The sequence below is a fragment of the Sminthopsis crassicaudata genome, chromosome 4 (assembly GCF_048593235.1).
Source record: "Sminthopsis crassicaudata isolate SCR6 chromosome 4, ASM4859323v1, whole genome shotgun sequence".
Taxonomy (NCBI): domain Eukaryota; kingdom Metazoa; phylum Chordata; class Mammalia; order Dasyuromorphia; family Dasyuridae; genus Sminthopsis; species Sminthopsis crassicaudata.
Window position 1 is genome coordinate 407,997,493 of NC_133620.1, and position 23,902 is coordinate 408,021,394.

General features: G+C 39.2%; 1 protein-coding gene across 2 annotated transcripts in view; it reads right to left on the minus strand.

Moving 5' to 3' along the window:
* Positions 1-23,902, minus strand: part of BCAR3 (BCAR3 adaptor protein, NSP family member) — a 169,866-nt gene that overhangs the window by 140,761 nt on the left and 5,203 nt on the right. For both annotated transcript variants that reach the window (XM_074262716.1, XM_074262717.1), the window contains exon 2: positions 15,878-16,205. In XM_074262716.1, coding sequence (XP_074118817.1) covers positions 15,878-16,205 — 328 coding nt within the window. The remainder of the gene's footprint in view (positions 1-15,877; positions 16,206-23,902) is intronic.

A 23,902-nucleotide genomic window follows, 5' to 3' on the forward strand; every position in this document is an offset into this window, starting at 1 on the left:
ATTCTCGGGTCCTATACACAGGATTCAAAAAGGTTATTTTTAAAGAAGTGAGAAATAAAGTAAACAAGTCCCATTAAATTGTATAAGTTTAATCTCCAGTATTCCATAATTTTACTGATATTAATTAATGAGATTCATTAATACCTACTCTTTTTCTGTTCTACAGATCAGCTGAGGGAAGGAAAACCAACATATGTGAGTAGCAGTGAAAATTAGATACAAAACTATCTGTACATGTGACAGGAATGGTCAGTGTCACAAGGAGACAGCTATAAGACTTTCATGATTCTATATGAATGTACATGTAATGATGGAAGACAGTGGTATCAAACTTCTACATTCAGATTAAAATGTAAATGGGAAATGTTGAGAAAATAAAAATAGAATATAACATAAATATTGTTGAATTATGAATTTCTAAATCTATACATGGTTTAATAGATGGTCAGGAAAACCTGGATTCAAGTCCATCCTCTATTACATCCTACTTGTGTGATTCAGAGCAAGTCATTTAACTTCTCAATGTCCCAGGTGATCCTCTAATATGAATAAATTGCAATCTTCATACCTATACCAATATAGTATCATAGACTTCCTCAAAAATGTGTAAATGCAATAATGTGCTGATAAATGTTCAACAATAGATTCTCCAGAAGAAGGAAAAATTGAACTCAGGACACACTCAAATTTAATTTGCATTATTTACCTTTTCTCAATTACTTTCTAAAATTTAGACAATGTACAAAACTAAAAAACCTGGTCCACTTATACCTTTTGCCAATTTCCAAGGTATAAATAAATGCTCATGCTGAAAATTTAACAATCGGCACACCCACTACCATATATACATATACACACATAAATATATACATCTACTAACATTTAGATGAATACATTTATTTATCCAACATTTGAGAATTCACAAGGCATAGTGTATCGAGGGCCAGTTTTAGAATCAGAAACTGCCTTCCCATTCCCCCTCTGACATATGCTAGCTTTGTGACCAAGGAGAAATCACTTTATTTTCCAGTTCCCAAGGCAACTCTCTAAGATTTTTAATCGGCAAAAGGGCTGTGGAGTTTGCACATACAACAAAATCACAAATCCAAATCCCTTCCAATTTGAAAACAAAAATAATAATAATAAAAGGGAAGAAAAATGGAATAAGCATTTATATGGTATCTACTATATATCAAGAACCATGATAACCTCTTTAAAATTATCTCATTCAGATCACAATAATCCTGGGATATAGATTACTGTAATCATCCTCATTTTATGATTGGGAAAACTGAGGCAGAGACTGAATGACTTGTCCAGGGTCACACAGTAAAGTGTCAAAGGCTAAATCTGAACTCAGATCTTCCTGATTTCCAATCTAACATGCCATACATTGCCCCATTTAGCTGCCTCTATAGAAAAATCATTTGTATGAGAAATAAGAATATATATATATATATATATATATATACAGAAATGTAGTATTTCAATTCTTCAAAAGAGCTCTGATTTTTTTAACCAGTGCTACTACTTTCCTCTACTAGTGATAATTGTTACCCCTCCATGTCTTAGCACCTTCTTCATTAGTTCAACTATGACCTCTATGTAGATGATTCTCAGATTTATATATCCAGTCCTTTGTGAACTGCAGGCCTACTACATCACCAACTGTCTATAAACAACTCAAACTCTTCATATCCAGAACAGAACTCATCATCTTTCCATTAAAACCTATCCCTCGCTCTTCCTAAAGTCTATTTCTGTTAAAAGCACCATGATCCTTCTTATCATTTCATGTTTACTACCCTGACTCTTTTCTCTTCTTTATATATAACTAGCAGCCAAAACTTAAGAGTTTCTATCTCAGTTTCTCTTAAATAACTGTCTTTCCTCACCACTTATATTGACAGTACTCCAGTTCAGTCCTTCCACAATCTTTCCTCCCAAATGATCTCTCCTCTCTTATCCATTTTTCACAAAACCACCAAATAATGATTCCTAAAGAAAAGATCCAACTATATCATCCTGCTCAAAAGAAAAAAAAAAATATATGGATTCCCTTTTGCCTCTTGAGTAAAATGCAACCTCCTTTGTGTGGTTTTTAAAGCCTTTCACAATATGGCTCCAGGGTTTTTTAGACATCCCACCAAATCTCTCTACTTGTGTCACCATATTCAATATTCCATCTTTCATCTCTCCTCATGCCTAAAATGCATTCTTTTCCTTTTTTATTTTTGCCTCAAAGAATTCCTAGCTTCCTTCAAAACTAAATTTTTTCACTCAAACCAACTATCAATTTCCTTTTCAATATTTCAATTATATCTGATTTTGTTGGGGAATAGATAATCCCTACATAACCAAGAAGATTATATGTCTTCAAGAATTCCTATGGGATATGTGGATACATACATAAATATATATATATATATATATATATATATACACATATATATATACATACATATACATATATATATATGTATATGTATCTTATCTATCTATCTATCTTTGTCCTTCTGTGACCAACCTGATGTTTGAATCGCTGAACTCAAACTACTGATCTGGCCTATACTCAAATGCTTTTCAAGCTGAAACTGCTACAGTTATTATTATTGTTATTGTTATTCAGTTATGTCTAACTTTTCATGACCTTTCAAGGGGTTTTCTTGGCAAAGATACTGGAGTGCTTTGCCATTTTTATCTCTAGTTCATTTTACAGATGAGGAACTAAATCAAATAGATTTAAGTGACTCACCCAGAGTCACACAGCTAGGAAGTGCCTAAAGTCTGATCTGAATTCAGGAAAGGTTTTCCAAGGTATTCCAAGCCTAGTGCTCTATCCACTGCACCATCTAATTGTCCCTAGTTGGAACTTCATTCCACTGGTATAAGCCTTTGAGATCCAAGGATCAATCTCTATGACAAGAATGAAGAATCAGGAATCAAAGTGAAAGAAAGAATTGGGAATTCCTTTCAAACATTTTGTAATCTGGGGTTCCAACACAGGTGTGTACCAATTAACCACTGTGTCACTTCTAAGATTTCAAAAAAGGCTTGGAAAACAGTTATTTGTAACTAAGATTCACAGTTCCATATACAATCTTCCTATACATTTTTTTTTTTTAAAACCAAGATTCAAAGGCCTCAGATCCTCTTGCTTCTCCAAGATCTCTGCATCAGTGTCCTCCATTATATGGGGTCTTGATTTGTGTGTCTTTCACACAAAAAGGGCAGTAACTAGAGAACTGTATCATCTCCCACACACAGTGTGCCTAATTATGCAGAGAGTAGCCCTTTTAAGAACCAAGGTGTGGTGCTGAAAGGGAGTCTATATATAAACACAAAAAAGAGATTATTCAGGGAAAACAAAAGTGCTTCTGACTGATAAAGAGTTGGGGAGGTCATAGGTTAGCCCATCCTTAACCCAAAGTCTGGACTGTGGAAAGTGAGAGTCTCCTCTCAGGGCCATTATTCTGTCCAACTGAATAGGCAAAGGATGAGAAAACTGGCATATCAAGGCCAGTGTGTCTTTTGGCTGACACTCACTGCCTGGCATCAGTGAATCACCAACTTTCAGGCCGTCTGAGGCCAAATACAGAGCTTTTTAGAAGTGAACATTGCTCCCTGTGGCTGCTATCTATGTGCTATTTTTCCCTTTTTAAAGGGTGTGTGTGTGTGTATGTGTGTGTTTGGGAAAGCTGACCTTTAGATGTTTGTTTTCCTCCCTCCCTGCAAACTCAAAAGCATAATGAAAATGCTGGAGTTTGTTAAAAAATGAATAAGCAATGTGATATTCCCTACAGCAAAAGGAAAAGGTGCTTCCTGATCCATCCATAAGGCAGTTTCCTAATGGATCCAGTTCTAGACCAGGAGGCAGGAAGAGTTGTCTCAGACTTATTAGCTACAAAAATCTGGACAAGTTATTTAAGGCTAAGGAGAGAGCTTCTTGGCTATTCCTTATCCTATGTAACTCTAGATCCATTCCCCAGGCCTTTGCACTTGTTTTCCTCTGATTGCCCAGTCCATGCCATTCCTCCCTGGCTACCAGTTCTGTATATGTTTTGTCTTCCTTTATTAGAATGAATGGAAGCTCCTTGAAGGCAAGGATTATTTTGTCCATAAACAAGTTGCATTGCACAACGCCTGACATAAAGTAGGAATTTACCAAATTTTTTTCATTCATTCAGCCAATCAATTAATAAAGGAGCTAGAACCCAAGTTTAGGGTGTAGTTGCTACACTGCCTAGAGCTTACCCCTCATTCTATCTGTAGCTAGATTCCATCCCTGGGTTCAGATGTAGGAAGTAAACCTTCTCTTCATACCCAAATCAACCCCAACTCCATTTGCCTTATAGTCCTGCTCAAGATTCTTTAGGGCCATCTTCACCTACAGGCTAGCCAGCATCTTCCCAAACCCTTCCTTTTATGAGTCCATTGCATCATTCCTTCCTCACTTGATTTCATGCTTACCCTTCAGTCCAAAGCCAATTCATTTAGTGCCTGAGAAAAATAAAATTCCATTTGGATCCAAGTTCCCTTCTTGAACTGCAGATCCAAATTGCACTCCTCAAAGGTACCAGAATCTCTGAATTCTGTGTCTACAAAATTTCTTGTTCTCTCCTGAGATCACGAGGCACCAATAATTGCATGTTCCTCTCCTTCTCTACATCTTCCCTACCCTACATTAATTCCCCTTCAACCACTATCTGCCCATCTATCTGCTTCCCTTCCGCCAAACTTAGAACAACTATCTATATTCATTTACTCTTCTTCCTTGCCTTTCTTTCCTTCTTCTACCCCTAAATTCCACATTTTTTTCTCTGGCCATTGAGATTAAGATAGCAGAAAGAGCACCTAATTGAAGGGAAGATCTTGTGGGCCAATAAGCAAATCATTACACTCTCCCTACATTTGATTTCCTCTGAACATTGTGCCTGGCCATATACTAGGTGAATAGTATACTACATTTACACATGCTATTATATAAAAATGCTAACTCCTTGCCTAGACTTGCCTAGTAAAATGAAGGCATTAGGCTAGATTGACCTCCAGGGGTTCTTCAGATTCTGAATCTGGAATCCTTTGCTCATGGATTCATCAAATCTAATCACTTTATCTCTCTGTCCATATTTCCCCAACCTCCAGGCAAACATTGCATGCTTTAGAACACTCCTCCTCTTCTAGAGAATTTCTCCTTTGTTGTTGAGTTGAGGAGTTGTGGACCCCATAGACCATAGCGTGCCAATGCCATCCATTAGAGTTTCTTGGCAAAAATACGGGAGTAGTTTGCCATTTTTTTCTCCATTGGATAAAGCAAATCAAGGATGAATGACTTGCTCAGAGGCACACTGCTGAGTGTCTGAGGCTGAATTTTATCTCAGGTCTTTCTGATTCCAAATAGCACACTATTCACAAAGCCACCTACCTTGCTTTCAAGTTTTTCTTACTAGAAATCTATTATATAACATTTTTAAAGGTCTCTTCCTACTTCTTTCATTTTTCCTTCTGTCCAATTCTCTATTTTTCTTCTTCTGGTGTAATAAATTTGTCAGCTGCCCCACCTAATAAATTTAGACCTTATCAAAAACTCTATTCTCCATGTCATATCCTTTCTTTCCCTTCTAGAAAATTTTAATACCTCCAGGTATTCAATTATCTTTTCCACAAGCCCTATATTTCTAATCATCATCTCTATTCTGAACAGTACACTGCATTTGCAACTGCTTGCTAGTCATCTTTACCCAGATGTTTGAATTGTATATTTCTAATTAAATATAGGAAAAAAAAAAAACACTCTTCCCTTCCAAATCAGCTCCTTCTCCTAATCTAGTCACCATATTAAAAATACCCAGATTTTATTTTTTTTTTTTTTGGTGTTTTGTTTTGTTATTTTTTTAAAGTAGGTGGCTCTTATTCCCTCTTCCACATGCTTAATATCCATCCAATCAATGGCAAGTCCATTCAATTCTATCATTATCAAATCAGTTCCTTCTTGGTAATTCCTATCTGATTCAATTCACCACAGGTTCCTTATAACCAATGAATTACAGATTGGGTCCCTAGTCTAAGCCTCTGATAATATCTATTGTGGGGAGGAAGTGAGAAAGAGAATTTGAAACTCAAAATTTTAAAAGTAAATGTTAAAAATTTTTGTTGACATGTAATTAAGAAAAAAATATAAATGTTAAATGTTAAAGTAAATGTTTAAATGTTAAAAGTAAATGTTAAAAATTTTTGTTGACATGTAATTAAGAAAAAATGGAAATAAAAATTAAATGTTAAAAGAATGTCTTCTGTAGTACTTTCTAAGCACACATTATAATTGCTTGTGTACAACATACTTCCAACCTTTTATGATTTTACAGTCAATGTCAGAAATTCCAAATGGACATGATGATTATTCCACCTGCTCCAAGAGACTCTTTCTTAACTTTATACCATAGACCCCTTCACAGTGTGATGAAGTTTATGGACCCTCTTTCAGACGATTTTAAAATACTTGTAAGAAAGTGCTAAACTGCAGTTGAAGGTCAGTGAAAACAAAGAAGTAACTGTTTTCCCCATCCAAATTCAGGGACTCTGAAATTTATCCACGGTCCTCAAAGTGTCTGTGGATCCTGGATCCTAGGTTAAGAAGACGACCAGAGGCTGCTGGTAGAGTTGGGCCCAGAAGCAGGAAGACAGAAGTCCAAATTTAGTCCAAATCCTGTCAGAATTTAGTATTCAGCAAACACTTAGTAAAACACATATTTTCTGCAGGGCTTCCATCTCCCGGTTTTGTGTGTGTGTGTGTGTGTGTGTGTGTGTGTGTGTGTGTGTGTGTGTGTTGTTTTTTTTTTTTTACAAGAGTCATCTCTCATGTCTGGAATGCACTCCTTCCTCAACGCCACGCTTAAAAATCTATTACTATTCCATTGTGTCAGACTCTATGTGATCCCATGGATTTTGTCTGTGAGGTTTTCTCAGCAAATTGGAGTGGCTGTTACATTTCCTTCTCCCATGTGTTCTCATTTTACAAATGAGGAACTGCAGCTATTGGGAGTTAAGTGATTTGTCCAAAGTCCACACATTTAGTAAGTATCTGTGGCTGGATTTGAACTCAGATATTCCAGACTCCAAAACCACTGCTCTATTCACTGCACCACCTAGGCTGCCCCCAGCTTCCAGATCAGGGGCTACCTCCCACACAAGACCTTTCCTGATACTCCTCTATTCCCATGCTGCTAGTTTGCTCCCTTGGAAGTTACATTGCTTAACTCTAGACCTCCCAGATCCAAAACAGGTAGTTTGCTAATGGACCACCTGCTTTCCTTTCCCCATCGGTAGGAGCAGTGACATCCAGACCTCTCCATCAGGGTCTTACTTAATTACTCAAATCTGGGACTTGCCTTGGGGCAGAGCTAGGACCCTTTCACTCACTAATCTAAAGAATAGTCTCCCTCCCAGGTGGTCTTCAAACACACCCAGATCTCCAGCATCTTTAAGAAACACTTGATAGGCCCTAAAATCCCCTGAAGCTAGCCCATTTCTGTCATCAGATTTCAAGCACAAGTGGTTTACATTCAGAACCTCCACTTTCTCTCCTCCCACTCACTTCTCAACCCTTTACAATCTGGTATCTCTTGGGAAAATGCTCTTGACAAGGTCACCAAACATCTCTTTAGTGCTAAATCCAAGGACTTTTTCTCAGTTCTCATCCTTCCAGATCACTCTTAGCACTACACTATTGCTCAACCATTTCCCTCTCACTGTTGCTCACTCACTTCCCTCAGTTTTCACTCTGACATGATTCTCTTTCTACCAGTCCTATCAACTCTTCTCAATCTCCTTTAAATTAAAGTTCATCAACCATATCCCATCCATGCTATGAGTATATATCCTGCAGCAGTAGTTTGCCCTTTCCTTCTCCAGCTTATTTTATAAGATAAAGTGACTTGCCCAGAGTAACACAGCTAGTAAGTGTCTAAGGTTGAGGAAAATGAGTCTTCCTGACTCCAGGATCAGTACTCTATCCACCACATCACTTAGCTGCACCTCTCCAATTCACAGGTTACACTAAGATCTTAGTCTTAGTCTTTCTTTTCTAAGATCTTAGATCTTAGTCTTGGGTCTTTCTGATCCCGGGTCGGCTATCTATTCCACTAAGCCACTTAACTGCCATCTTAGATTCACTAGTTTCAAAATGGACCATATAGTTCCTGTATTTCTCTCTCCTTTATTAGAATGTAAAATCTTTGGGAGGCAGAATAATAAAGGAAAGAATCTAGAGTCTAAACCCTGACTATGATGCTTATTGTTGCACTAAAGCAAACCTCAGTTTCCTAATCTGTAAAATAAGTGGATGAATCCAAATTACTTGGAAGGGCCTTTCCATCTCTAGCATAATCCCTGAGAGGAAGGACCCAATTTTGTGTTTGCATCCTCAGTGCCGGGGGCCTCCCCAGCAAGGGAAGAACTAGGCAATCTCCAAGAGTAGACATGAGTGTCTATACATTTCCACATCCAGAGAGAAACGAAAGGATTTCATCCCTTGGCTACATGGCCATCAAAACAACTAGTGTAACAAAGAAAAGGTTTTCTCTCAACCCACAGAAGTTCCCAAATTTGATTGAAAATGCCTCATAGGAAGGTAAAGGAATCAAAGAAATGACAGCTCACACCACAGCTATGATGTTAAGAGGAAATCCTGCCTGCAACCTCCCAGAGTCTACATCTGGGTGCCCAATGATAACAGTGCCTTCAGAACATCCAGGAAGGTGGAAGGCTCCACTGTTCTGGCTCTGGCCATCGTTCAAAACCACAAAAACACGGCAAAGGAGCCAAGGGGAAGACGAAGCCAAGAAACACAGGTTCCTGAGGGCAAAGGCAGGCTCCTGGACTGAGATTCTTTTGCTTGGCAGCCCATAGCATCGCCCAGTCTCACACAAAGTAGCGAGAGCACTGGGTAGGCTCTGGACAGCTTCACCTACTCTATAAAGAACCTTGGACCCTGCTCAGATGTGCCAATATTCTCAGAGGGCTGTTGATTTTAGCAGCTCTACAATATGTGGGGGTGGGATGGCTTAGCTATTTGGATTGTGAGGTCAGTGGAGAAAGACCTCCTTCTCCAGTGCCTCCCACATTGGTGCTGTTTAATTAAATTTGTACTTTTTCTTTCAGGGGGATTTCATCAGCAAGAGGAACTCCTTCCACAAGTACAAAATGGCAACCCCTATAATTTAGGAAGAGAGATTCAAAACTGGGAAGGACCCGAGACATCTAATTGAACCATACTTTACAGATGATGAAACTGAGGTTCAGCATCATATAAGTAATATCCGAGAGAGGATTTGAATCCAGAGCCTCTGGCTTTAGATCGCCACCTGAATTAATGATTGCTTAAGTGATTGCTCAGGTCTCCCTGATTTGAAGGCTAGCCTTCCATGCACTACATTTGGCCATCTCTTGTCTTTCAAGGCTGCTATGGTACAAAGTTGACCTTACTATCAGAAAAAAACAGGAAAAAAAGAAAGTATCCAACATGACAACATTCAATAAATACTTAATATCCATTGAACCAACCACAACAATGAATGTTGATGACTTAGCCACCATGGTATTGTGGATGAAATAAAGGCCTCCAAACAAGGAAGACCTATCTTCAAATCCTGTGTTGGAGACATACTGTGTGCCTATGGATAAGTGCCTATGGAAATGGCCCCATTTCCCAACAAATCTCTGGGACAAGTTTGCAAATGATCTGCTTTAGGGTTTGGAGTTCCCAAGAGAAGAAATCACAGGCCTGAACCATAATCATAATGATAATGAAGCAGATAGTTCTGAAGATGGACCCTCCAAAAATCTCAGTTAACAACTTAGCACCAACTGTGTGAGAGACTGGACCTGTCACTTGATCTGCCTACCTCAGTTTCATCTGTAAAATGTGCATATGGCACCAGTTGTGAGGATCAAACAGGAGAAGGTTTTAACATTAAATACTACATAAAAAGGCAAGCTATCATGATGATATGATAGTAATAGATAAACTCTAAAGGGAAAGGGGAGGACCCTGGGATTGAGTCACAGAACCAGAAGGCATTTATTTATTAAGTGGGTGGAAGCAAGATTTTTCTGAGAAGGGCCTAAGGCACTTTGTGTAAAAACCTGCCCTCATTTCTACCCTCTGGCTACAAACAGGTCAGGACCCAGCCTAACTCTGCCCAAGGTAAAGGGTTTCAGATCTGCTATCTGAGCTGGCCGCTGCCAATTAGAATTAAAATTTCCAACAGCATGAAATGACAAAAAAATTTACAAATCCCAAATGATTTGAAGCAAACCAAAATCACTCACCTTATTCTGGACAGTTTGGTTCGGAACAGCCCCTTTTACCCACAAAACAGGCAAGGCTAACCAACTCTCCCATGTTCAAAAACATGTTCTGTTTCTCAAGAGAAATGGAGGTCTCAGTGGGAGCACAGAGTCAAGGAATGGCTGGTATTTTTATAGTTCCTTGGAGCAGCAAAACTTTGGGAACCAGGAGAGCAGAATGTCAATCTTTGTCTCTGTCTCCATTTATGACCATCTCACCTTAGCCAAGTCAGTTTCTCAGCTCATTTGTAAAAAGTAGAAGTGAGACCAAGGAGAAGATTTGGGCAGGACTTTGATTCTTCTGAATTAAGAACTCGGGATTTACACAAATGTGCTGGGTCTATGAATAAAAATTTGTACATATGTATGTCTGTCCCTTGAAGTTTAACTCCTTACATTCTCACTCAGAATTGCATTGCAAGTTGTAGGACAACAAATCTAGAGCTAGAACTCATTGTTTACCAGTCCAACCCCTCTTCTTTCCTCGTACTGATCAGGAAACTGTGTTCCTGGGAATTTAAGCGACTTGGTCAAGGTAGTAAGTAGCAAGCCTGGGACTAGAACACATATCTTCTGACATCTGACAATATTCTTTTGCTTATCACACAAATGCAATTTCTCAATAAGTTCTTTATGACTTCACATACAAATATGCTCAAACTGATCTTTCTAAGTTGTAGATCTGATCTTCCTCATTCAATGAATTCCGAATAGCTCTCTATTACCTCCTGGACCAAACAGAAAATCTCTGGCATTTGTTGTTGTCCAGTTGTTTTTCAATCATATTCGACTTTTGGGGTTTCCTTGGCAAAGACACTGAAGTTTTTTGCTATTTCCTTCTCCGGCCCATATTACAGATGAATAAACTGAAGCAAACAGAATTAAGTGACTTGCCCAAGGTCACACAGCTAGCAAGTTTCGGAGGCAAGATTTCAATTTAGAAAAATGAGTCTTCCTGATTCCAAGCCTAGTACTCTATTCGCTGCCCAGCCCCTCTGACATTTAAAACCCTTCATAACATAGTCCTTTCCTACCTTTATAAGTGTCTAATATTTTACTCCCTTCCATAGATTCTGAGATCTAATGAACTGAGATACTTTCTGTTCCTCACACAAAACACTCCATTTCTCACCTCTAGGCATCCTCACAGATCATCCCTCATTCCTCAAATTCTCTACCTCTTGGCTTCCCTAGCTTCCTACAAGTGCCCACTAATATCTCAAGTTCTCCAAGAAGACTTTCTTTATCCTTTGTCACGCTAATGCTTTTCATTGGTTAATTATCTCCAATTTATCCTGTACAGAATTTTTTTTTTGCATATAATTCTATGCATCTTGTTTCCCTCAACAGATTATGTGCTCCTTGAGAGCAGCAATTGTTTATACCTTTCTTTGTATCTCAAGGCTTGACACATTACCTGGCACATATTAGGTGTTTAATAAATGCTTTGTTGTTATTGCCTAACTACTGATATCAATGTAAATCTTGACTATAACATGGTGGCTCAAATCTCAGCTGTTGGTGCTTATTAAATGGTGAACACACACACACATGCTTTCCAAAGATCCTGGACTTCAAACCAAGGGACCCACCCTTAGAAAGATACACTCTTCAGTGCAGAATACTGATCTCTCTGCCCAAGATGACTTTGGGATCAAAGCTTTGAACTCCAGGCCGGATGACAGTGTGGACACTGAGTGTTTATTAAGAGCTTCCTCAAGATAGAAAAGGGGACTAATAACTGCCATTTCCCTTATAAGAATTGGCACCCTGCCCAGAGAACAGAACTCCAAGAGAAGGAACCTGTACAATTGTCAGAGAAGCAGGGAGCTCTCCATAGCCATCAGCTGCATTCTGACTTGATGTCTGTGACCATACGAAGATAGCCAACCCCAGCTCTGGATGCTTTGTCCTTATTAACTTTCTACTCATCAAGAGTCATAAACTGATGCAAAATGAAGTATGCAGAACCAGGAAGACAACTTCCACAATGACTATTAGAATGAAAATGGAAAAAACAACAATACTCAAAACTAAATACTATATAATGATCATGCTTGTCCCTTAGGAAGATGTATGAGATGCATTCCTTTCTTTGCAGAGATGGAAGGCTCTGAATATATAAATGAAATATAAACAATAGGATATATTATATGCAATATCATTATAATTATATCAATTGGAATATATATATCTTCCATATAACAAGTAATAAGTATATAATAGCAGATATTTGATTGCTAAACTGCTTTTTTTTCCTTTTTTATTCTTTGTTATAAAGGATGTTCTTTTTAAAATTAATTTTATAATTATAACATTTTTTTTGACAGTACATATGCATGGGTAATTTTTTACAACATTATCCCATGCACTCACTTCTGTTCTGAATTTTCCCCTCCTTCTCTCTACCCCTTCCCCTAGATGGCAGGCAGTCTTATACATGTTAAATATGTTATAGTATATCCTAGATACAATATGTGTGTGCAGAACTGAATTTTTTGTTGCACAGGAAGAATTGGATTCAGAAGGTAAAAATAACCTGGGAAGAAAAACAAAAATGCAAACAGTTTACACTCATTTCCCAGTGTTTTTTTTTGTTTTTTTTTTTCTGGGTGTAGCTGTTTCTGTCCATCATTGATCAACTGGAAGTGAGTTGGATCTTCTCTATGTTGAAGAAATCCACTTCCATCAGCATACATCCTCGTACAGTATCATTGTTGAAGTGTATAATGATCTTCTGGTTCTGCTCGTTTCACTCAGCATCAGTTGATGTAAGTCTCTCCAAGCCTCTCTGTATTCATCCTGCTGGTCATTTCTTACAGAACAATGATATTCCATAATATTCATATACCACAATTTAGTCAGCCATTCTCCAATTGATGGGCATCCGTTCATTTTCCAGCTTCTAGGCACTACAAAAAGGGCTGCCACAAACATTTTGGCACATACAGGTCCCTTTCCCCTCTTTAGTATTTCTTTGGGATATAAGCCCAATAGCAGCAATGCTGGATCAAAGGGTATGCACAGTTTGATAACTTTTTGGGCATAGTCCCAAATTGCTCTCCAGAATGGTTGGATTCTTTCACAACTCCACCAACAATGTATCAGTGTCCCAGTTTTCCCACATCCCCTCCAACATTCATCATTATTTGTTACTGTCATCTTAGCCAATCTGACAGGTGTATAGTGGTATCTCAGAGTGGTCTTAATTTGCATTTCTCTGATCAATAGTGATTTGGAGCACTTTCATATGAGTGGAAATAGTTTCAATTTCATCATATGAAAATTGTCTGTTCATATAAAGGATGTTCTATTTTTTCATTAATGTTTTATTTTTCCACTTACATGTAAAAATGGTTTTCAATATTCACTTTTGTAAGATTTTAAGTTCCAATTTTTTCTCCCCTCCTCCCCAAGACAGCAAAGAATCTGACATCGATTATACATGTACAATTAAAGAAGCTCTCTCAAGGAGCAGGGAAGAAGATATTGAACAAAGAGGTGATATAAAAACATGAAAACAAAAAGCTACCAATACTTTTAAATTATGTTTTTAAGCATGGGAAAGAGATAATTGTTCATCCTAGAAAAAAGCCCTCTATACTCAAAGCCTCTACTTCCTTCTCTTTCATTCAAGCTTCTGTAATAATCTAAGTTTTGACCTTATTATCCATCCAAAATCACCAATAATTTCTTCATAATACATAATTGTCAAAGTTATTGTCCTAAAGTTCAGATCTGACAGTGTCACTTTTTTCTCAATTATCTCCAATGGCTCCCTATTGCTTTAGATCAAAAATAAACTCTTTATATTTCAAAAGCCCTTCATTCCCCCCCCCCATCTTTCCTACCTCATTATAAATTATTCTCTCTTCTGGATTCCAAACTAGTCAAACTTGTCTCTGCTTCACAAACAACACTCCATCTCTAGCCTCTCTGTCTTTGTTTGTACCGGCCATTCTCCATGCTTGGAATGTGTTCCTTTCTTACCTTCGTCTTATGGAATTCCACTCTTCCTTTAATAGTCAGCTCAAGCATTATCTTCTCTAAGAAGCCCTTCTTGGTAACCAGGCTCTCCCATCCAAACTCCTTTCTTCTTACTTTAATTCGTATTAATTAACATTTGTTCCCTTTATATTTAGTCTGCAAATGCTTTTACATGTAATTGTTTTCTCCCTCATCGCAATGCAAATTGCTTACAAGTAGGGATTGTTTCATTCTTTGTACTTAAGCACATAGCATGTGTTTAAGAAGTGCCCGTGGGATGATCAATCATCTGATTCCTGAGAGTAATAGTGGAGTGAACAAGGACTTGGTCTTTTTCTCCTTGACTTCCCTACCATCTAATCAAGGGCCTAGCTTTTAGAAAGCACCTGATAAATGTTGGGAGTTAAATTATCTACTTTCCCCTAAACTGCAAAGTCAGCTTTCTCAGGGACTTAGTTGCTCTCTGACCTATAGTTACCACCCCGGTGGGTTCTTCTTACAAACCCACTTCTTAAACTGTGGTTGTGATCCCGTGTGGGGTCTTGTAACTGGATGTGGGAGATGTGAAAGTATTATTTATTATCAGTAAATATTTGATTTGTATCTTTATTTTATATCTATGTTACTAGGGCCACATAAAAATTTCTCAGGCAAAAAGGGGTCATTCAAGTGAAAGATGTTTAAGAAACTCTAGCTTAGATGATCAAGAAACATTTCAGGGATTCCTTTGAACCCTAACCAGGCTTTGAGCCTGGTAAGCTGGACCCAAAACCTAGTAGAAATTTGCCTCTCTATCTCCTCTTGAGAATACATGGGATTCTCCCTTTATCTTTACTGTTATCCACAGCAATTCAGAACCAAACAGCAGCCTCTCTGATATGACTATAGGTGGACAGGTCAGGGAGAAGGAAGGGACAGGGGCACTCTGAGAGCACACCTCCAATGAATGTCACATACTTCACCCTAGAACATCTCAGGTGGATGACTCTCCATTGATTAAAAAAAAAAAAAGAAGAAATCTGGGCTTTTTCTAAAACCAGCTCCAACAGGCAGAGCCAATTATCTTTCTCTAGCCAGTCTGCTCAGCAAACTCAGAGAAGAGGCATTTATCAGCTCTGAGCCTTGTTTACCGAGATCTTGGGCAGATAGGTGCAAGGAATCATTCTTCCTCATCCAGGTGCAAGGAATCACTCTTCCTTATTCAAGGACAAGAAATCATTCGTCTTTGTTCAGAAGCTAATCCAGTCCACAGAAGCATAGTTTAACTTTTAGCACTTAGCATGACACTTGTCTTAAAAAAAGGACTTTCCAAGTTAACGTAAGCAACCTTAGGACTAAATTGTATGGGATCATTATGGAGATTTCAGGTCCCCTGGCCAAATTGAATGGAAACAAACTATAATGTAAAATGATAACAAAGACACACTGAGATAGACCTTTTGTGTTTTGGTTTTTTTAGGTAGCTGATTGATAAAAGAAATTGCTTATAAAGAAGTTGTTGAGATAAATAAGCATGAGTTTGAACAGCTTAAATAGGAGTTACCTGAAGGTAGAATTTTCCCCTCGCCAGTCCTGCAGTGGGCTCTCCTCTATCACGTCTTGGATCAGAGAGGGGTTCTGCCGTTGGGTCTTGGAGTAAGGGAGGGTTCCCATATAACTAAATGAATCAGAAGACCTTATGGGAACAGATCCTTTTTTCTTTCTCGGTAGGGTCCCATGTATAGACACATCATGATAGGCATCTGAGCGGGGTTCAGCAAGGGGGGACTTGCTGCTCAAAAGGTCCATGGAAGAAGCCAGGGGGAACTGATGATTCACTTGCATGTTTCTGGGAAGACTTGCAAATTTTCCAGCAGCCATCATTCTCAGTCCTAAAGAGAATGAAAAAGGGGAAAGCTGAGGTAAATGACATGTCTGGACTTCCTGGGCACAAAAGGAAATAGCTCCACCATTTCAGAGAATCACAGATTTAGTTCTGGGAGGAATCTCTGAAGTCATCAAGTCCAATCTCCTCATTTCACAGATGAGAAACTTAAAGGCAAACAGAAATTAAATGACTTGCCTAAGCCACACAGCTAGTAAGTATATGAGGCAACATTTGAATTTCTGCTTTTAGGTCCAGAATTCTATTCACTAACAAAAATAATATATTTTAGAAGCTTCAAAAAGTAGACAAATATCAAGCTTAAATGCAGCCATAGAAGCAGGAACCTAGCTACACTTCTAAGTTTTATATCTCCTTTGTGATCACAGAAAAGTTCTCTTCAATAGGGGGTCACACAGGACAGCTAAAAGAAAGCTAGATAAGTAATCAGGAAGGCATGAGTTCAAGAACAACCCTCTGACATATTACCAGCTATGTGATTCTAGGCAAGTTATTCAACCCCAACAGAGCAGAAATGTTTTTACTTGGGTCAAAAAGGGTTTGGAATGAGTGGATGTGGAGGTGGTGGTGCAGAGGATATTCTGAGCAGACCACTGGTGCCAGGGGTACAGAGGGTGGGTCTGGACCTTTTCTCTGCAGGGTAGGAAGGGCAAGTCAGCCCAGGAGAGGAATACGATGTGATAGGATCAAGATGGCAGAATTAGGGTCATGTGACAGCATAAAGTGCTGGATCACTACTGGGTAGAAGTCTGTCCATGAAAGAAGCCTCATGCCCTGATGGATATCATGGGGCAAAATCCTATTTGCCTCACAATCACACTACAGGTCTACCTCTAAGCCTTAAGTTTCCCTCATCCATAAAATGGGTATAGTAATATCTCTACTAGTTACCTCATAGGATTGTTGTGAAGACCAAGAAAGTTGGTTTATATATATTTTTATATGTTTCTATTTATTTAGCATATAAATATAATATATAATGATTACATACTATAAAATATATTTCCATATTGTATTAATACATAACATAAATAATATGTACACATATACACATATGTACACATACATACATTTCCACATCTATTCATATATCTATTTTACATATATATACATAATATACAAATATTAAAGCATTACATAAATGTCATTTATCATTAATTGGAATAGTAAGTAAATAGTAGAACCTCCACTGGAACAAAACAACAAATTTCAGGCTCATTAGCTAAAGCCAAGTCACCCAGAATATGTGTTCCGGAAGACAGAAAGTCAAAGCTGAGTAACTGAAGAAGCAGAGGAAGAAGCAAAGGCTATACCATAAGCACATTAGAAAAACCAGATTACTTATTTTTTGCAGCCTGTAAACTCAAGGATTCTATGTATCCCAAAGATAAGGGCAGGAGGAGATGACTGGAATTCTTTGGCCACCAGAGTGCCTTCGTTGGCAGACTCACCCTGCAGTTAGTTACCCAGAGGGAGAAGGCAAAAGTTTCTTTAATCAAGCCTGATCCTTGTGAATCAGCCTATTCTAATTAATGCAGACAGGCCAGGGTCAAGGATCAGGAAATAGGCTGCTCTCACATAGATCTATGTATGGTGGGACTTCAGCAGAAATTGGGGATAGTGGGGGAGGTGGAAAGGAGACACATGGAGCCAATGACCTTTTTAGCCCCCAATCCCACCACTAGGATCATGTCCGTGAGGCCATGTGTGTGAGTACCACTGGAAGATAGATTCATCAAGGAGAAAAAAATGGGGGAAAAAAGAGAAGAAAGGAAGAGGGGAAAGAAAGACGGTGGGAAAAAATGGGAGGAAGAAGAGAGTGAGAAAAAAATTTAGAACAAATAATGGAACATCTGGTAGTTTGTAAAATAAAAAAATAAAAAAATCACTCCTCAAGGAATTGATGCTTCAGGCTCTTCTAACGTCTGCTTATAACCACAGAAATATGCAGGGAACAAAAAATCCGTGAGACCTTTTCGGAGGCAGCACTTAAGATATAGCTGGGGTGGGTTAATAGAGGTATACTGTCATTACTGAAAATATTTATCATTAAAGATTACACAGAGAAAGGAAAGGACTATGTGGGATAGTTAAAGCAGAGCTGGCCTGGAAATCAAGGAGATCTGGGTAACTCTTGATGAGGAAAAGCTACTTAGCACAGTGGAAAGAGTGTCAGTCATAGGGTCTTGTCCTTACCAATGCAGAATAGTACCTACTAGGACCGTTGCTTGGAGCTTTAAGAGGTTTCAGTTATTCAGTTTCTTGCCATTTCCTTCTGCAGCTCATTTTACAGAGAAGGCAACTTGAGCAAACAGACTTTAAGTGACTTGCCTAGGGTCACACAGTTAGGAAGTATCTGAGGGTACATTTGAACTCAGGTCTTCATGCCAAGAAACCCTCAAACTGAATAACTGCAATTTCTTAGAGCCCCAAGCAAAGGTCAGAGTAGTACCTAAGAAGTGTCATCAGGAGTTCTCCAAGAACTCACAGACCCTGTCTCCCCAAAGGATAAAGTAGAAGGTCCCCAATATACTGAACAGCCCTCCACTGAAGATTCATGAAAGGACTCGTGCAAGATTTGTATCACTGTATTCCCATTAACAAACAGACCCATAGGAGTCTATTGATCTTTCAGGGAGCCTCATCTCAGTAGACATCTAGACCAACAATGAAGGCAGTCTTCACAAGAGGTTGAAGCCAGATATAGAGTTGGAAAGATACTGATACATGCCTGCATTCACTCCCACAAACTAAAGCATGTATGTGTGTGCATGTATACACATAAACATACAAATACACACAACATTTAGCAGTGTCTGTTCAGACTTAGCCACGGTGGTTCTCAGAAGACAAACACACAAGTCGATCATGGAGTCTGCTTTGAAGCCCTTCACTTTGACATGACCTCCACAGTCTTTGGAAAGCCACCATTCTTTCCAAGTTACAATAAAGCAAAAAAAAAAAAAAGGGGGGGGGGAGGGAAGAGCTGGTAAAGGAAACTTGTTTTATAGACACACACACACACACACACATAACACATGTGCACGCCAGCATGAGGAAAAGAGAGACTTTAATCCTAAGCCAAATAGTCAACAAGCATTTAAGGGTCTACTTACGTACTAGGGTTTAAGTTAGTACTTAACATGGTCTAGGGAAACAAAGACAACAAAATTAAAGTCCCTGCCCACAGAGAGCTTAATTTTCATGGGAATGACAACAGCAACTGAACATGATCCGTATAAAGGAGATGGATGATAATCCCAGAGGGGAAAGAAGACCCTAGCAGCTGGGAGAACCAGAAAAAAAAATAACCAGAAACTGGGGTGAGGGGAAGGGAAGGGAATCCTCCTATGTGCAAGCTCTGTGCTAAGCACATTACAAATACTACCCCATAGTACAAGCAAGGGCTTTTAAAGCAATATTTGAGAAATGCAAGCACATACACTTAAGTAGACAAATCCCCTGAAAACTAAAATTATGAAACCACTGGTCTCCTGGAGGTCAGATTCCCTTATGACATGGGCATGTCAGCAAACAGGCAACTTAGCCTATTGAAAATAACTGGAAAATAAAAACCACTGTTTCAAACAAATTAATTCACCACTTGGGGCTGTTTCTTCCTCTCTAAAGTGAGAGGGTTGGATTATATTATCTTTAAAGTCTCTTCCAGCTTTAGAATTCTAATTATGACAATAGCTAACACCATTACTTCTCCCCAAAAGGCACTAAATATGACAAAGGACCCCACCCCAACTTTAAGCACCTTTTAATTTAAGATACAGAATAAAAATGTTAATAGGTAACATTTACAATCACATTTTAATGAGTTTTACATATATTTTCTCATCTGATATTCACAACAACCCCAGGAGAATAGGTGATATTATCATCCCAAATTTAAAGACGAGGAAAGTTAAGTCATAGAATTGTAAGTATCTGGGGCAGAATTTGAATTGGGGTCTTTCTGATCTTCAAGCTGCCACATTAGAGATGGTCTAGACTTAGAGTCAGGAAGACATGAATCCCATTGTAGATATTTACCAGCTATGCAAATCACTTTACCACTCAATCATAATTGAATGGCTGGCCTCAAAGACTGAGAAATAAAGATCTGGAAGTTCCCTTGCAGCTCGACCTACATCTATGGTTCTATTATGTTGCTCTAAAGCACCCCCAAAACAGTTCCCACTTTCTACCTGGTCAATAGGTGACATCTATTAAGCACTTCTGGGATGCCGGGCGCTCGGTGTTCTAGATTCAGCTCTTCTCTGGAAGAAAAACACTTAGAAGCTTGGCCCAAAAGACACAAACCAAGGACTTTGCCCTCAAAGAAGCTCACAATCTATAGGGGAGGTGAAGGAAGATATGGAAGAGGAGGAGCAGAATGGTAAAACAAAGTTGAGAGGGTATACAATAGACCCAAAGGCATAAAAACAAATCTAAATCTGTGTGTGTGTGTGTGTGTGTGTGTGTGTGTGTGTGTGTGTGTGTGTGTGTGTGAGAGAGAGAGAGAGACAGAGAGAGAGAGAGACAGAGACAGAGACAGAGACAGAGACAGACAGAGAGATGAGAAGAGAGAGACAGAAAGACAGACAAAGAGACACACAGAGAGGAACCAAGAAAGAGACAAAGAGAGAGATGAGGTAGAAAGAGGCAAAGAGATAGAGAGAGAGAGACTGAACCAGAAGGGAGACAATGACAGACAGGAAGAGAGACAAAAAGACAGAGAGATACAGAGAGAGGCAGAGACAGAGAGAGACACAGATACAGAGAGAAGGTGTGTATGCACATGTGTGTGTGTGTGTGATGTGAAATATGGCTGGAGAGGAGACAGAGGGAGGAAGACAGAGAGACAGAGAAAGACACACACACACACACACATACACACACACACACACACACAAACACACAGAGATAGAGTCAGAGACAGAGACACAGAAAGACAATACAGAGAATCAAGAGTAAATAGAAAGAAAATAGAATAGAGAAAGGAAACCCACAGACAGACAGAGAGAGCACACAGAAAGCCTGGATGGCACTCCTGAGGACTAGGGGGAAGCTACAAGGGTACCAGGAACCCATTCCCTGTGCCAGGAAGTCTCCATGTGTACCCTAGTGCCTGGCACTCTGTCAGCACTTGCTAAACATTAATCATCATTACTAAAGAAGAACCAAATCCTCCAAGTTCTCCCTGCCCCTGGTTGGGATGAAGGCTTTACCCAACATCTCCCCCCCACACACACACACACACCACACAAAACCATTACAGCTGTTAATGCTCTGAGATTATTCCAGTTATCAGCACCTTTTCCCTTCCCTGAATGTAAACACTCTTAGGCACTGTCCTCCCTTCAACAAGAAGTCCTGGAATCTCTCAAAAGTCCCAGTTGGGAGTAGCAGGGCACCCCCACAACACCTCCATCACTGTAAAGGAACACACATGGTGTGTTCTCTCCAGTACCGAAAAGTCAGGGCTCAGAGAGCAGGTTTTGAATGTTGGCGATGTCTCTGAAAGGAAGAAGGCAGGACTGACTTTTTTTTTTTTTTTTAAATCATAAAGGCAAAAGATCAGTGAATAAAGTCTGAAAAAAGAGAAGGGCTCTATACAGCTGCACACCTTGAAATCAGATTCCACAAAAGAGCCTGTGAGGGAAAGTCATGGGGGCTTCTCTGGGTTGAGAGGTGAGTAGCTGCAGGATCAGAAGTTGGGGGGGGGACACTGTCAGCTGCTATGATTTTATTGGGGGGGGGATATCTACTGCTTTCCCTTGCTACAAGGAAGTCTGCTGGGGAACGGGAGTTTAGGAAATGTCTGGTATAAAAAAGAACCCTGATAAAGCCACAAAAAAGGAGAAGTCTGGCTGATGGAACATCAGTTCATAGAATCACAGAATTTTCAAGCTGGAACAGACCTTAGAAATCATTTACTTCAAATCCCTAGTTTTATAGGAATGAGGAGGTAAGGCTTAGAGAGGTGAGATTTGTCCAAGAGATTAAAGGTCTTGATCAGGTCACACCAGAATGGGCCAGTGGTAAAACCAGCCTGGACTACACCCCAGGTCCAGAGCAATTTTCACTAGAAAATTACACTACAGATGCTTAACATAATGCCTGGCACATTGTTCAGTCGTCGGACTCTTCATGATCCCAGTTGGGGTTTTCTTGGCAAAGATACTGGAGTGGTTTGCAATTTTCTTCTCAGCTCATTTAACAGATGAGGAAACCAAGGCAGGTGGGGTTAAGTAACTTGCTTAGGGAGCATGCAGCCATTAAGTATTTGATGTTAGATTTGAACTAATTTTTTCCTGATTCCAGGCCCCCAATTCTATTCACTTCATGACTCAACTGCCCTGCCTAGCACATAGAAGGCACTACATAAATACTATATATTAATATACTATAATATGCTGTAATAAACTATATATATATTACATATAAATGAATTTCCTTCCTGCTTCCCCTGTAAAATCACAGTATCTCAACATTGAAAGAAACCTCTGGGACCATCTAGACCTCTACATACTCCTAAAAGAATACTTATTATTGATATATCAAACAGATGATCATTTTGCCTTTTCTTAAAGACTTCCAGTGAAGGAGAGCTTGTTGCTAACCTGCAGCCTGACTCACAGCTAAGTGGCACAGTGGATGGCGTGGGAGGCCTGGATATCCTCTTTTGAATCTACTTCTTCCAACTTCTATTGTCATTAGCAGAGCAGGCACCCCAAGGGCAGTTGATGACTTCTCAAGATTCTAAAAGATAAAGTAACCCTGAAGGACTAGAGTTTTCCAATACTATAGCTCATGAGCCCCCAGTGGCACGATCTTTAATACTTATCAGACAGGCTTAATTAGCTTTTTATTTTTCAAAATACATGTTTTCAGCATTCACCCTAGCAATACCTTATGATCCAAATTTTTCTCCCTCCTCCACACTTCCCCTCCTCTAGACAGCAAGTAATCCAAATAGGTTAAATATATGCAATTTTTCTAAACCTATTTCCACTTAATTAACTTTTAAAGGAGTATTTAATAAATATAGTAAGGACAGTGTTAAAACACACTCACATACGCAAAAAGGAAGGCACACTCTTACCTTTATACACAAAACATTCCTGGGGAAAGTGGGCAGAGTACATGGTAGTGAGTTACATATGTGGCCAAAAGATTCTGGCCAGCAAATGTGGCGCTCAGAACCTGGTCTCTGGGAGTCATTTTCTCCTTTCCTCAATTCCTCATGAAGTTCCACTCAGGTATAGCTCTCTAATGTGCTCCAAGCATCAGTGCCTTTCTAGAGTCCATAGCCTGTACTTCTTTCTGCCTCAAGGATGGTCAATTCTGAAAACTGTCACCACCCTAGGCTATCTTTCTACGTCCTTTATCATCAGCTTCTACTGATCAGCAACCACTGCTCTTGCCTTTGATCAGCAAGAAGACCTCAGATGATTCTTCGCAACTCCTTTGGAAATGGCATTTCTCCCTCTCATTCTCTCCCCCCAAACTGTTTTTACTAAGGTGCTTGGCTGAAGGTCCTCCATCACTAGACTGGCTTGTCACCCACGTCAAAACTGAGCAAAACTGCTGTCCATGGCCGCTGAAGTGTGTCATTTTTTAGTTAATCCCCAAATGTTTTCCCCGTAGCATAATCAGCTTTCATCAGGTGATTCAAAATCCCTTTGATTT